At 46.3% G+C, this 14,843-nt stretch overlaps 1 protein-coding gene across 1 annotated transcript in view; it reads left to right on the top strand.

Annotated features, from left to right (window-relative positions):
* The window catches only part of cacna1ba (calcium channel, voltage-dependent, N type, alpha 1B subunit, a), a 147,223-nt gene that overhangs the window by 109,878 nt on the left and 22,502 nt on the right, over nt 1-14,843 (top strand). Inside the window, exons 26-29 of the mRNA XM_039013923.1 lie at nt 1,642-1,738; nt 2,055-2,215; nt 4,293-4,430; nt 13,346-13,547. Coding sequence (XP_038869851.1) covers nt 1,642-1,738; nt 2,055-2,215; nt 4,293-4,430; nt 13,346-13,547 — 598 coding nt within the window. The remainder of the gene's footprint in view (nt 1-1,641; nt 1,739-2,054; nt 2,216-4,292; nt 4,431-13,345; nt 13,548-14,843) is intronic.

The raw sequence follows: 14,843 nt of genomic DNA, 5'->3' as shown, positions 1-14,843 counted from the left end.
TAGGGTAGGGGAAAATGAAGGTTGCTGGCAGATTTGTTTCTCTCTGTTGCCATTTGCCTCCTCCTGGACTGTCTTGTTGGTGCCATGTTAATCATCTTCACCAGATGCTGAGATCTTTACAAGTTTGTCTTTATCAGTTGAAAATGAGTGACTGCTGTGTAGGATTTACTTTAACAACGGAGGAGTTCAACTTTTCAGAGAAATCTCTCGAGATTTGAGACAGAGATGGGATTGAGTGACATGGGTGCTGGAACATTTTACATTGTGATATAAATGTTGTTGACTGTACTGTACATTGAATAGGTCTATTTATATAACATTTATTAATGTGAAGTGTCGCGTAGTATCTTTGACTGGTTATTTATGTGTCGCCGACTGTTTATTGGAGTCATTCAAATCCCTCCATGTTTCACCAATGGGATGATTGACCTTAAATACATGACCATTTTGTGTACTGTACCACACATTGGTCAATTATTTTACATTTGATATAACATGCAGTATTTTGTATCACTTTGTTGTATTTGATTTGGAGATGCCTGTATTGCGAGTCACTTGTATTGCTATTCTCAGAGCTCCCCAAGGTGATGATTCAGCATGAGCTCTTCTGAGTCTGTAGGGAACATTAATATACACGGAGACTTAATGGGATTCTGCTCAGACTTCTTCACATGTTGGTTCGAAAGATGTTCTGTTTTTCCGCCCATTGTATCTGAGAAAGTCTATTAAATCTCTTGTTCCTGTATTTCCCCATGAGTCATAATACTCTACACTAACGTCCTTTCATCTTTTCGTCTGTCAGTCTCACCATCTCAGCTTAACGAGCAGGATTTGTGTATGAAAACAGCATTGGTTCCTTTAAAAGAAACGTCACAGTTTATTTTGTACCACCGGTTACGGGTTCTTCTGCAGAAACCTGATGCACAGTCTGTAGTGCGAGCGTACTTGATTTATTTTTTGAGTGTTATTTGCATGGAGAAATATGTGTTGAGATGTAACTCTCAGAGAAGGTGTATTTCTGTGGGATAACTACTCTGCATGCTATACATCCACAAACTGTCCAATTCGCTCATGTAATCCAGGATTACATGCTACAGTACACCTATCTGAATGGTATGGAGAGGCATGAGCCTACAGTGAGATTACTAATCCATTCTCAGTTGGGGCTGGGTGATTGGTTGTCACAAACAATTATCTGTACCAAGGGTATCTACAGCTTTGACAAAAAATGTTTACCTCAATTATTATTCTGTTGTATTTTTCAAACACAAATCATTTTGGAAGTATTATTAAAAATGCAATGTCTTTAGTAGTGGGAGATGGTAATGTAGTACCAACCGTTCTCCTAACCCCATTTCCTTAGATTGTAAGAACATTTCCATTCACGTTCGGTCAAGACCATCAGAGAGCATTCTTCAAATGCTTTCTGTTTCTTAGTCTAAACCTTTCCATTCATGAAACTTTTAGAAGCAACAGTGATTCATCAACAAGCTTTTGACTTTGGTCACGAGTGGTTTGCCTCTTTTTTAATGCAATTGTTGTTCTTAGCAGTTTCTGAATACAACTACCTTCACACAGGGTTTAGCATTTGCGTGTTGACCTTACAGGCTTGCTGTCTAACTTAGTGTTTTTCTTGTGCAGAGGGTCCAAAGGAAAGGACATCAGCACCATCAAGTCCCTCAGAGTTCTGCGAGTATTACGGCCCCTCAAGACCATCAAACGCCTACCCAAGCTGAAGGTACGGAATAGGACTTTATCTGACCTGACCCAATGTACACTACACGTGTATTCACTGGTGTTCATTTATTGATGAGTGTTGTCAGGACACAGAGTCATCAGCGTGTACTGTATCTAACCCAGCCCCATGTTTCTGTGTGTGTGTGTGTGTGTGTATGTGTATGTGTATGTGTATGTGTATGTGTATGTGTATGTGTATGTGTATGTGTATGTGTATGTGTATGTGTATGTGTATGTGTATGTGTATGTGTGTGCGTGTGTGTATATGTGTATATGTGTATATGTGTATATGTGTATATGTGTGTGTCCTCTCTCAGGCTGTGTTTGACTGTGTGGTCAACTCCCTGAAGAACGTGTTCAACATCCTCATAGTCTACATGCTCTTCATGTTCATCTTCGCTGTCATCGCCGTGCAGCTGTTCAAGGGCAAGTTCTTCTACTGCACCGATGAGTCCAAGAGCCTGGAGAAAGACTGCAGGTAGGTCTACAGTACAGTACACTGAGCAAGCCTGGCACAAGAAGAAAGGGCATTTTGAAATTAACAGGAGAAGGCAGATGAGCAAAGTTGGCACCAAGGCACTGGGCCTAACATTGATATAGCAAACCATGGAATAACGGTAACAGCTCTAGAGATGGCGGCCCCTCCAGGGCAGCTGTGGTGGTACGGCCCAGGGTCTCTATTTTTGGCTGGAGGTAAGGAGGCAAACGCACCGTCGTTTCCAATTTCGTTGTGTAAAAACTGCCGCATTTGCCAGTACGTCAGGTTTGACAATTTACCTGTCTAACATCAGCTGGCTTGCGCCGAGGTGGGAGGGGTGGAAATATTTGAGGTGTGTTCTTGAAAATGTGCGCCAATATGGCAATTTCAGTGAGCACAACTAGGAATAATTAAGACCGACCAAAAGCTGATCTTCGTGGTAACTCACTTGGTTATGATTTTGCCAACGGTGGCGCACACAGTTGCTTTATTTATGTACATCACAAATGTTTTGTTAAAATATCACAAGCAGCAAAACAGTCAACAGACTTTCCGCTTTTTTATGTATATTGGACCTTATTTTTGTCCAACTTCTGTGAAACGTTTGGACTCATTATGTGTGATGCCCATTTCATGAAAGGTGTCAGTGACTTGTAGGAAGCCTGTTTAGGAACATCAAGTTATTTAAAAAGACTGCTTATTGTTTTTCATCAATCATTTTGTCAAAAAAATACATCTTCCACTTATCTCTGTTGGACCTAACTGGCTTATCGTGGGATTTGTGATCGCTGTCCGTGGTGCTGAATCGACTTGTAGGCTATATTTGCCTGTTTGTTTGTTTACCTTTCATGTGGCAAAGTGACTACTGGCCATATCAACACAGATGGTAGGCTTTAGCTATACATATTCTTATACTTAAGAGCAGTAATGGTGAGTTGATTACAGTACCAGTCAACTTTGGACACAACTACTCATTCCAGGGTTTTTCTTTCTTTGTACTATTTTCTACATTGTAGAATAATAGTGAAGACATCAAAACTATTAAATAACACATATGGAATCATGTAGTAACCAAAAAAGTGTTTAAAAAAATCTAAATATATTTTATATTTGAGATTCTTCAAAGTAGTGAGGTCGGGCACTGATGTTGGGAGATTAGGCCTAGCTCGCAGTCGACGTTCCAATTCATCCCAAAGGTGTTAGATGGGGTTGAGGTCAGGGCTCTTTGCAGGCCAGTCATCCGCCAAACTCAGATTCGTCCGTCGGACTGCCAGATTGTGAAGCGTGATTCATCACTCTAAAGAACACGTTTCCACTGCTCCAGAGTGCGATGGCGGCAAGCTTTACACTACTCCAGCCGATGCTTGGCATTGCACATGGTGATCTTACGCTTGTGTGCGGCTGCTCGGCCATGGAAACCCATTTCATGAAGCTCCCGACAAACAGTTATTGTGCTTACATTGCTTCCAGAGGCAGCTTGGAACTCAGTAGTGAGTGTTGCAACCGAGGACGGACGATTTTTACGCGCTACTCTTGTGTGGCCTACCACTTTGCAGCTGAGCCGTTGTTGCTCCTAGGCGTATCCACTTCACAATAACAGCACTTACAGTTGACCGGGGCAGCTCTAGCAGGGCAGAAATTTGACGAACTGACTTGTTGGAAAGGTGGCATCCTATGACGGTGAGTCACTGAGCTCTTTAGTAAGGCCATTCTACTGCCGATGTTTGTCTATGGAGATTGCATGGCTGTGTGCTCGATTTTATACACCTGTCAACAACGGGTGTGGCTGAAATAACCGTGTCCACTCATTTGAAGGGGTGTCCACATACTGCTGTATATATACTGTATCTTCCTTGAAGAAAATCTTTGAAGAAAATGTCATTAATTATCTGTTTTTGTATGGGTATCTTATTGATTTGTCACATGGACAGTGTCTTGTCAACCTAATCAAAGGAGTCTCTGAGTATTCATATTCCTGTATGTGTTCATGTGTGTAGTAAGTTGTTCTCTCTCTCTCTCTCTCTCTCTCTCTCTCTCTGTCTCTCTCTCTGTCTCTCTCTCTCTCTCCCCTAAACAGAGGTAATTTCCTGGACTATGATAAAGATGAGGTGGCCGCCCAGCCTCGGGTGTGGAAGAAGTATGAGTTCCACTATGACAACGTGCTTTGGGCCTTCCTCACTCTCTTCACTGTGTCCACCGGAGAGGGCTGGCCTGAGTAAGTCCACTTTCCAGGCTCCTTTTCAGTAGCTCTAGAGAGTTGAAGTCTCTGGTGGGGATATGTTCTGAGAATGTGCTGTGGCCTGCAGACAGACATACAGACAGTATAACAGTATACCAGTAGGAGGTTAACAGGCCTGGGGTAATGTTCTGAGAATGTGCTGTGGCCTGATGGCTCTCAGACAGACAGGAAGTAGAATGGGTGAACATGGGATATGTACTGAGAATGTGCTGTGGCCTGGTGTCTCTCAGACATACAGAAAGACAGTCAGACACAGACAGACAGTAGAACAATAGGGTTTTTCTATAAACTAGGCTATCAGCAAGGATGTCCTACACTGGACAACTTGTTACAGCTGTTGATAAGTCATTGATATCTGTCAATTTAGTTAATGTGATGATATTAGATATTAAGATATAAGGGGTGATCATAGATACAGTCGGAAGTTACAAGTTGTAAGTTGATATACACTTAGGTTGGAGTCATTAAAACTTGTTTTTCAACCAAAGGACCTTGTGAAGATGCTGGAGGAAACAGATACAAAAGTACCTATATCTACAGTAAAACGAGTCCTATATTGACATAAGCTGAAAGGCCCCTCAGCAAGGAAGAAGCCACTGCTCTAAAACCACCATAAAACAGCCAGACTACGGTTTGCATGGTCTGATGACACAAAAATAGAACTGTTTGGCCATAATGACCATCGTTATGTTTGGAGGAAAAAGGGGGAGGCTTGCAAGCGTGAAGAACACCATCCCAAACGTGAAGCACGGGGGTGGCAGCATCATGTTGTGGGGGTGCTTTGCTGCAGGAGGGACTGGTGCACTTCACATAATAGATGGCATCATGAGGATTTAAAATTATGTGGATATATTGAAGCAACATCTCAAGACATCAGTCAGGAAGTTAAAGCTCTGTTGCAAAAGGGTCTTCCAAATGGACAATGACCCCAAGCATAATTCCAAAGTTGTGGCAAAATGGCTTAAGGACAACAAAGTCAAGGTATTGGAGTGGCCATGACAAAGCCCTGACCTCAATCCTATAGAAAATGTGTGGGCAGAACTGAAAAAGCGTGTGCGAGCAAGGAGGCCTACAAACCTGACTCAGTTTCACCAGCTCTGTCAAGAGGAATGGCACAAAATTCACCCAACTTATTGTGGGAAGATTGTGGAAGGCTACTTGAAACATTTGACCCAAGTTAAACAATGTAAAGGCAATGCTACCAAATACTAATTGAGTGTACGTAAACTTCTGACCCACTGGGAATGTGATGAAAGAAATAAAAGCTGAAATAAATCATTCTCTTTACTATTATTCTGACATTTCACATCTTAAAATAAAATGGTGATCCTAACTGACCTAAGACATGGACTTTTTACTCGGATTAAATGTTAGGAATTGTGAAAAACTGAGTTTAAATGTATTTGGCTAAGGTGTACGTAAACTTCTGACTTCAACTGTATATTCAATCAAATTCAGGAGTTGATTTAAAACCTATGTTTAACCCTTTATCATGATTATTGTCTTTACGGATTTGTCCAAAGTCATGTGACATAAAACATTACTCTTCTGTCCAGTATAAATTGTCATTATATCATATATCAAGCATTAATCATGTAATGCCCGGGGTGTCGTGGATGAAAGGAGTCACACGCAGGAGACAGAGAGTTCAGAGTAGCGTTCCAAATTTAATTCCCCACACGGGTGAAAACACGACGCTACTCTGAAACAAATGCTTCACCACAAACAAAGTGAGAAACACGAAATAACACAAACCAACGAACACGTACCCTGACACACAAGAATGTACAGACTGTACACACAACAATCCCGCACACCCAGCAGGCCGGGCTGCTGGGTAATAAAGCCCCACAAATCACCCTAACCACAAACAGGTGTCAATAATCAACAAAAAGGGAGGGGGAGGAAAAGTCAGTAGCAGCTAGTAGGCCGGTGACGCCGAGCGCCGAGCGCCACCCGAACAGGAAGGGGAGCCACCTTCGGTGGGAGTCGTTACAGTACCCCCCTCCTGACGCGCGGCTCCCGCAGCGCGCCGACACCGGCCTCGAGGACGACCCGGAGGGCGAGGCGCAGGGCGATCCGGATGGAGGCGATGGAAATCCCTCAACATCGATGGATCCAGAATGTCCCCCACCGGTACCCAGCACCTCTCCTCCGGACCGTACCCCTCCCAGTCTACGAGGTACTGCAGGCCCCTCACCCGGCGTCTTGAGTCCAGAATGGCTCGTATCCTATACGCCGGGGACCCCTCGATGTCGAGAGGGGGAGGAGGGACTTCCGGTACCTCACCGTCCTGCAGGGGACCAGCTACCACCGGCCTGAGGAGAGACACATGAAACGAGGGGTTAATACGATAATAGGAAGGGAGTTGTAATCGATAACACACCTCGTTTATTCTCCTCAGGACTTTGAAGGGCCCTACACACTGCGGACCCAGCTTCCGGCAGGGCAAGCGGAGGGGCAGGTTTCGGGTCGAGAGCCAGACCCTGTCCCCCGGTACAAACACGGGGGCCTCACTGCGGTGGCGGTCAGCACTCCTCTTCTGCCGTCCACTAGCTTGTTGAAGGGATTCCTGGACGGCCCTCCATGTCTCCTTGGAGCGCTGCACCCATTCCTCCACTGCAGGAGCCTCGGTCTGGCTCGGATGCCATGGTGCCAGGACCGGCTGGTACCCCAATACACACTGAAAGGGGGACATGTTAGTAGAGGAGTGGCGTAGAGAGTTCTGGGCCATTTCGGCCCAAGGGATGTATCTCGCCCACTCCCCTGGCCGGTCCTGGCAATACGACCGCAGAAACCTACCCACCTCCTGGTTCACTCTCTCCACCTGCCCATTACTCTCAGGGTGATAACCGGAGGTAAGGCTGACCGAGACCCCCAAACGCTCCATAAACGCCCTCCATACTCTGGACGTGAACTGGGGGCCCCGATCAGAAACAATGTCCTCCGGCACCCCGTAGTGCCGGAAGACGTGGGTGAATAATGCCTCCGCAGTCTGCAGGGCTGTAGGGATACCGGGCAACGGGAGGAGACGGCAGGACTTAGAAAAACGATCCACAATCACCAGCACCGTAGTATTCCCGGGGGAAGGTCGGTCAGGAAATCTACGGATAGATGTGACCAAGGCCGTTGTGGAACGGGGAGGGGTTGTAACTTCCCTCTAGGAAGGTGCCTAGGAGCCTTACTCTGAGCGCATACCGAACAGGAGGAGACATAAAACCCAACGTCCTTAGCCAAAGTAGGCCACCAATACCTCCCCCGAAGGCTCCCCACTGTCCTCTTCACCCCAGGGTGACCCGAGGAGGGTAGGACGTGAGCCCACCGAATCAATTTGTCCCGAACACCAAGCGGCACGTACTTCCGCCCCGCCGGACACTGAGGAGGAGCGGGTTCCGCCCTTAATGCCCGCTCGATGTCCGAGTCCACTTCCTACACCACTGGTGCTATAAGCCTTGAGGCGGGAAGGATGTGGGTAGGTTCGGTGGGCCGATCCTCCGTGTCAAAACAACGGGACAGTGCATCCGCCTTTATGTTTTGGGAGCCCGGTCTGTACGATAGAGTAAACTGGAATTGGGTGAAGAACATGGCCCACCTTGCCTGACGTGGGTTCAGTCTCCTAGCTGCCCGAATATACTTCAGATTCTGGTGGTCGGTCCAGATGAGAAAAGGTTGCTTAGCCCCCTAAAGCCAGTGTCTCCACACCTTCAGAGCACTGACCACCGCTAACAACTCCCGGTCCCCCACATCATAGTTACGCTCCGCTGGGCTGAGCTTCTTAGAGAAAAAAGCGCAGGGGTGGAGTTTTGGTGGCGTACCCGAGCGCTGTGATAGCACGGCACCTACCCCAGCCTCGGACGCGTCCACCTCCACTATGAATGCTAGAGAGGGATCCGGATGCGCCAACACGGGCGCATCCGTGAACAGCGCCTTCAACCTGTTGAAAGCTCCGTCCGCTTTTGCTGACCACTGCAAACGCACCGGACCCCCCTTCAGCAGTGAGGTAATGGGAGCTGCTACCTGGCCAAAACCCCGGATAAACCTCCGGTAGTAGTTGGCAAAACCCAAAAACCGCTGCACCTCTTTTACCGTGGTCGGAGTCGGCCAATTACGCACGGCCTTAATGCGTTCATCCTCCATCACCAGGTGGAAATGCGATAACCCAGAAAGGAGACAGCTCGTTTGGAGAACACACACTTCTCAGCCTTGACATATAGGTCATGCTCCAGCAGTCTACCAAGCACTTTGCGTACTAGAGACACATGCGCGGCGTGAGTGGCTGAGTAGATCAGAATGTCATCGATATAAACAACCACTCCCTGCCCGTGCAGGTCCCTGAGAATATCGTCTACAAAGGATTGGAAAACGGCTGGAGCATTCTTTAACCCATATGGCATGACGCAGTACTCATAATGGCCCGATGTGGTACTAAATGCGGTTTTCCACTCGTCTCCCTTCCGAATACGCACCAGACTGTACGCGCTCCTGAGATCCAGTTTTGTGAAGAACTGCGCTCCGTGAAATTATTCCATTGCCGTAGCAATTAGAGGTAGTGGGTAACTAAACCCCACTGTGACGGCATTTAGACCTCTATAATCAATACACGGACGCAAACCTCCCTCCTTTTTCTTCACAAAAAAGAAACTCGAGGAGACGGGTGAGATGGAGGACCGAATGTACCCCTGTCCCAGAGACTCAGTGACATATGTCTCCATAGCCACCGTTTCCTCTTGGGACAAAGGGTACACGTGACTCTTGGGAAGCGCAGCGTTTACCTGGAGATCTATCGCACAATCCCTACCCGGTCGATAAGGTGGTAATTTAGTCGCTTTCTTTTTACTAAAAGCGATTGCCAAATCGGCATACTCGGGGGGAATGCGAACCGTGGACACCTGGTCTGGACTCTCCACCGACGTGGCACCGATGGAAACTCCCAGACACCTTCCAGAACACTCCTCTGACCACCCCTGGAGAACCCCCTGTTTCCACGAAATAGTAGGATTGTGACTAGCCAGCCAGGGAATCCCCAGTACCACTGGAAACGCAGGCGAATCGATAATGTAAAAACGTATACGTTCCTTATGATCTCCCTGCGTCACCATGTCCAGTGGAAACGTGGCCTCCCGGACCAAACCTGACCCTAATGGCCGGCTATCTAGGGAGTGCACGGGAAAAGGAGAATCTATCGGCACAAGCGGAACGCCTAGCTTGATGGCGAGTCCGCGATTCATAAAGTTCCCAGCTGCACCTGAATCGACTAGTGCCTTATGTTGGGAAGAGGGAAAAAAATTAAGAAAAAAATTAAGACAAACATATGACAAACAGGGGGTTCTGGGTGAGTCTGGTGCTTACTCACCTGAGGTAACCGAGAAATGTTCCGCCTGCCATCTCGACCCCCAGATGGACCCCCCCAGCACCGATCGGCCGTGTGTCCTCTCCGACCACAGCTGGTGCAGGGGGAGCCTCCTCCTCCGGTACCCCTCGGCACGGCTCCTCCCAACTCCATGGGAATGGGTGCAGGGGTGCTGGGTGGTGGAACGCACAGGACCCTCTCCGAACAGCCGCGGGAAGCCAGCAGATTGTCCAGCCGGATGGACATATCAATAAGCTCATCCAGGGAGAGAGCTTCCTCCCGGCACGCTAGCTCCCTGCGGACATCCTCCCGGAGACTACATCTGTAGTGATCGATAAGGGCCCTGTCGTTCCACCCAGACCCCGCGGCCAAGGTCCGAAACTCCAACGCGTAATCCTGGGCGCTCCTCTTCTCCTGCCTGAGATGAAACAGTCGCTCTCGGGGTAGTGCTCCTTCGCTGAATCTGGGCCATTCCAGACAGCGTTATCCCACTCCAGAGCACGACCCATTAGGCAGGAGATGAGGACACTCACCCTCTCCGCTCCCGAGGGAGTGGATCTCACGGTTGCCAGGTACAGTTCTAGTTGTAATAAGAACCCCTGACATCCCACTGCCGCTCCATCATACTCCCTCGGGAGCGCAAGACGGAGAGCGCTGGAGCCGGAGGATGGTGAGAGAGGAGAGGAGGAATCCTGAGCTGGAGAGACTGCAGGTGGAGAGAGGAGACCACTCCTCTCCCATCGGTCCATTCTCTCCATCATTTGATCCATGGCGGAACCGATGCGATGGAGTACGGTAGTGTGATGTAGCACCCGTTCCTCCATAGATGGGAGTGGGTTTGCCGCTGCTCCTGCTGACTCCATTCCGATAAGTTGGTGCGGGATTCTGTAATGCCCGGGGTGTCGTGGATGAAAGGAGTCACACGCAGGAGACAGAGAGTTCAGAGTAGCGTTCCAAATTTAATTCCCCACACGGGTGAAAACACGACGCTACTCTAAAACAAATGCTTCACCACAAACAAAGTGAGAAACACGAAATAACACAAACCAACGAACACGTACCCTGACACACAAGAATGTACAGACTGTACACACAACAATCCCGCACACCCAGCAGGCCGGGCTGCTGGGTAATAAAGCCCCACAAATCACCCTAACCACAAACAGGTGTCAATAATCAACAAAAAGGGAGGGGGAGGAAAAGTCAGTAGCAGCTAGTAGGCCGGTGACGCCGAGCGCCGAGCGCCACCCGAACAGGAAGGGGAGCCACCTTCGGTGGGAGTCGTTACAAATCAGTTCAATTAGACATTGAACTTGAACCCTGTAAGAATCCTGTATCTAGCTGTTGGACAGTTTTTTTGTATAAAGATCTCAGAAATGCAGTGTAACTACATAACATTTCCTGTCTCCTTATGTTATGGGGTGAAAACAGCTTTCATGGGCACAGAAATCCAAAATAATGTATGCATTGCAAAATCGAATGCTTCTAACCGAAAGAGTCCCCTTACCTTGATACTTAAAACTTAAATAATTTTCAATAATTATGCATGATACTTGTTGGATGCCATTTGGTGTCCAGCTGATTAGTTACGACGTAATATTTTTTATATTTTCACACATCATCATCTGATCAAGGAAGGAATTTTCCGAATAACAGTGAAGTGACGAACAGCTGTTGTGATAGTGCATGCGATGGAACAACAGCCCAAGTGCTGGAAAAAAGGTGATCGCAAAGGAATGTCCAGAATATTTTGGTGTCTCATTCGTTTTGCCGTTGAAAACCGCTTTGCCTGGATCCACATTGGAACTAATGTCCCTAGCGAATTGATGGTGATCATCTGTTGTTGTCCATTTGATTTACAGCAGTGTCTCGTTAGATCTAACAGAGAAAGCATCAAGGTATTGAGTTCATATTTTCACGTGTTTTTGTGCCTCGGATTGGACACCGAGTCTACTACGTGATATTATTCTGGATATAATGACAACAAATTATACAGCCTAGTGTGCTTATTCACAACATGATCTGGTAATGAAATAACATGACAAATACAGTTTGCTTTCCATGTTACACCTGCAATTTTAAACAATTACAAGGGGCTTGAAGTAGCCCTACTTGAACTTGAAATTGGAGCTCAGAAATTCAAGTACTGGAATCCCTTGAAAATCTGACATCTTTGTTGGGGTAAAACCACGTGCAAGTTATGAGGACAACATCTAATGTTGTCTTCAACTTGGCTTTCCATACAAATCCTTCCATTAAAAAAGGAACCTGTTTTTTGGTCTCTTACCCATTCTAAAAACAACGGTGGTGAGATTCAAATGGTGAGATTAACGTTACCGCTGTTCATGGCTTTATTATATGTGCCTTGCGTCGCCCACAAAGGCTAGGAGAAAAATCACCATGGATGCATCCAATTTAGTCAGGCAAGTCCACATTATTCTCACATATTTTAGAATGTAATAATAACTTGAATATCAATGCATTGGCATGGCCTAAAAAAATCTTTATTCTTAAAGTGGTAATGGCCTACACTTTTTTTTTCATGCTTTTTGGGGGGTGTTCTATATTAGGCCCTATATGTACTGTATAATTATATAAATTATACAATTGTTTAACATTGCGGTCCTTGAAAATTACAATGAAGTGCTTGAAAAAGTCCCTGAGAGTCCTTGAATTTCATTTGCCAATGTCTGTATGAACCCTGCTTAAATGATGTATAGTCCTGGGCCTATGATGTTGTATAGGTGGAGTTATGGGCCAATTTGCATACATACACTTTTATTCCTCTAAGTACGCATGTGGAACTGCATGAAAACCCTTTTTATTTCTGTTTCAAACCATTTTAAAACATTTATCCCAATGTCACACATTGGCCCCATTAATTATAGAAAGAGCCAGTACTAGAACATTAGAGGGTGAACAAGCCTGCCCTGAGGACATGTTCTGAGAATGTGCTGTGCTAGTCTCTGTAATTGTCTTTAATATCATATTCAAGCAAAGTGCGCAGGCTTGTCGGGTCAGCACACCAGAGAGGGTTGTCTGTGCAATTTCCGGCATGTTCATAATTCTCCTTCTTATTCCGGCTCCTCTGTCCTCCTCAATGAAATCATTGAATTAGCTATGTTATTAAATAATCCAGTGATGCATGATATGTAAAAATGATGGACTGGTGAGTCATTTAGGTCAGGGTAGAAGTCCATTAAATCAGACTCAGTACTCATAACCTGGAGGGCTAAGTGGCCAGGCTCTCTCTCAGTTGGGCTATTACTGTAAGGAATATTTTAACACGGCTGATGAAAATGGACCTTTCTATCATCAACATTAAACATTAATCACATGCCTATTACATTTTAACAAAAGCTTTTAATTGACTAAGTCCCTAATTTTAGACGTAGAACATGAAATGGTGTCCTCGTTTCCAGTTAGGTCTTAGTCATATTGTAGTTGCTGTAGGAAACTTGTTGTAGTAGTTTAACTACATTTGGCTGTTGTGGTGAGTGGTTCCATATAATGACAGCATGGTTCCTGTGTTCCTCTCCAGTGTTCTGAAGCACTCTGTGGATGCTACCTTTGAGGACCAGGGTCCCAGTCCAGGCTACCGTATAGAGATCTCCATCTTCTACGTGGTCTACTTCGTGGTCTTCCCCTTCTTCTTCGTCAACATCTTTGTGGCCTTGATCATCATTACCTTCCAGGAGCAGGGAGACAAGGCCATGTCAGAGTGCAGCCTGGAGAAAAACGAGGTACAGTACACTCTTCAAAAAAAAAGGTGCTATCTAGAACCAAAAAGGGTTCTTCTGCTGTCCCCATAGGAGAACCCTTTGAAGAACCCCTTTTTTGTGCAAGGTAGAACCCTTTTGTAGAATCCTTTCCACACAGGGTTCTACATGGAACCAAAACGGGTTCTACCCAGAACCAAAAAGGGTTCTCCTATGGGGACAGCCTTTTGGAACCCTTTTTTACAGAACAGGAAGTAAAGGAAAGAGTTTACAGAACAGGAAGTAAAGGAAAGGAATAACAATTAATATTTATTCAATGGTCCCTCTCTCCATTTGTGATTTGTTGGTCATCAGCTCACTATGCTCACTATGCTCTGTAGATGTTGCCAATCATACTGCCAAACCCTTACATTAGGCTGAGTACTCAGTGCAGGAACAGTCTCTCTCACTGCTGTTGTTGTTAATGCTGGGTTCAGTTGTGCGTGTTGAGGCAGTGAGGCTGCAGTGGAGCCAGCAGTACAGTCTCCCAGCTGAGGGCCAGTGTGACAGGTCCACAGGTCCACGATTGATTCTGGAGCCCCATCTGTGGTTCCACAGGCGGACACAAAGCCAGCGAGCCGTCCCCGTCCCCCCTACCTCATGTCTACCGGGACCCCATTAGGCAATCATAGTAGATATATCTCCGTCAATTCCTATTCTAAACTAAAACAACATATGTTTCCCTGTGTCTGTTTGTATGCTATCCTAACACGACTCAACTGTGCACAGATAGATATACACTGTGTACAAAACATTAAGAACACCTGCTCTTTCCATGACAGACTGACCAGGTGAATCCAGGTGAAAGTTATGATCCCTTATTGATGTCAGTTGTTAAATCCACTTCAATCAGTGTAGATGAAGGGGAGGAGACAGGTTAAAGAAGGATTGCTAAGCCGTGAAACAGTTTAGACATGGATTGTGTATGTGTGCCATTCGGAGGGTGAATGGGCAAGACAAAAGATTTAAGTGCCTTTGAATGGGGCATGGTAGTAGGTGCCAGGCTCACCAGTTTGTGTCAAGAACTGCAACATTGCTGGGTTTTTAATGCTCAACCGTTTCCCGTGTGTATCAAGAATGGTCCATCACCTAAAGGACATCCAGCCAACTTGACACAACTGTGGGAAGCATTGGAGTCAACATGGGCCAGCGTCCCCGTGGAACGCTTTCATTACACAGTCCATGCCCCAAGAAATTGAGGCTGATCTGAGGGCAAAAGGGGAGTTGGGGGACTCAATATTAGGAAGGTGTTCCAGGTGTTTGGTGTACTCAGTGTATGTC

The sequence above is a fragment of the Salvelinus namaycush genome, chromosome 18 (genome assembly GCF_016432855.1).
Source record: "Salvelinus namaycush isolate Seneca chromosome 18, SaNama_1.0, whole genome shotgun sequence".
NCBI lineage: Eukaryota > Metazoa > Chordata > Actinopteri > Salmoniformes > Salmonidae > Salvelinus > Salvelinus namaycush.
The sequence above is the reverse complement of the archived record's forward strand: the minus strand, read 5'-3'. Positions and strand labels throughout refer to the sequence as shown.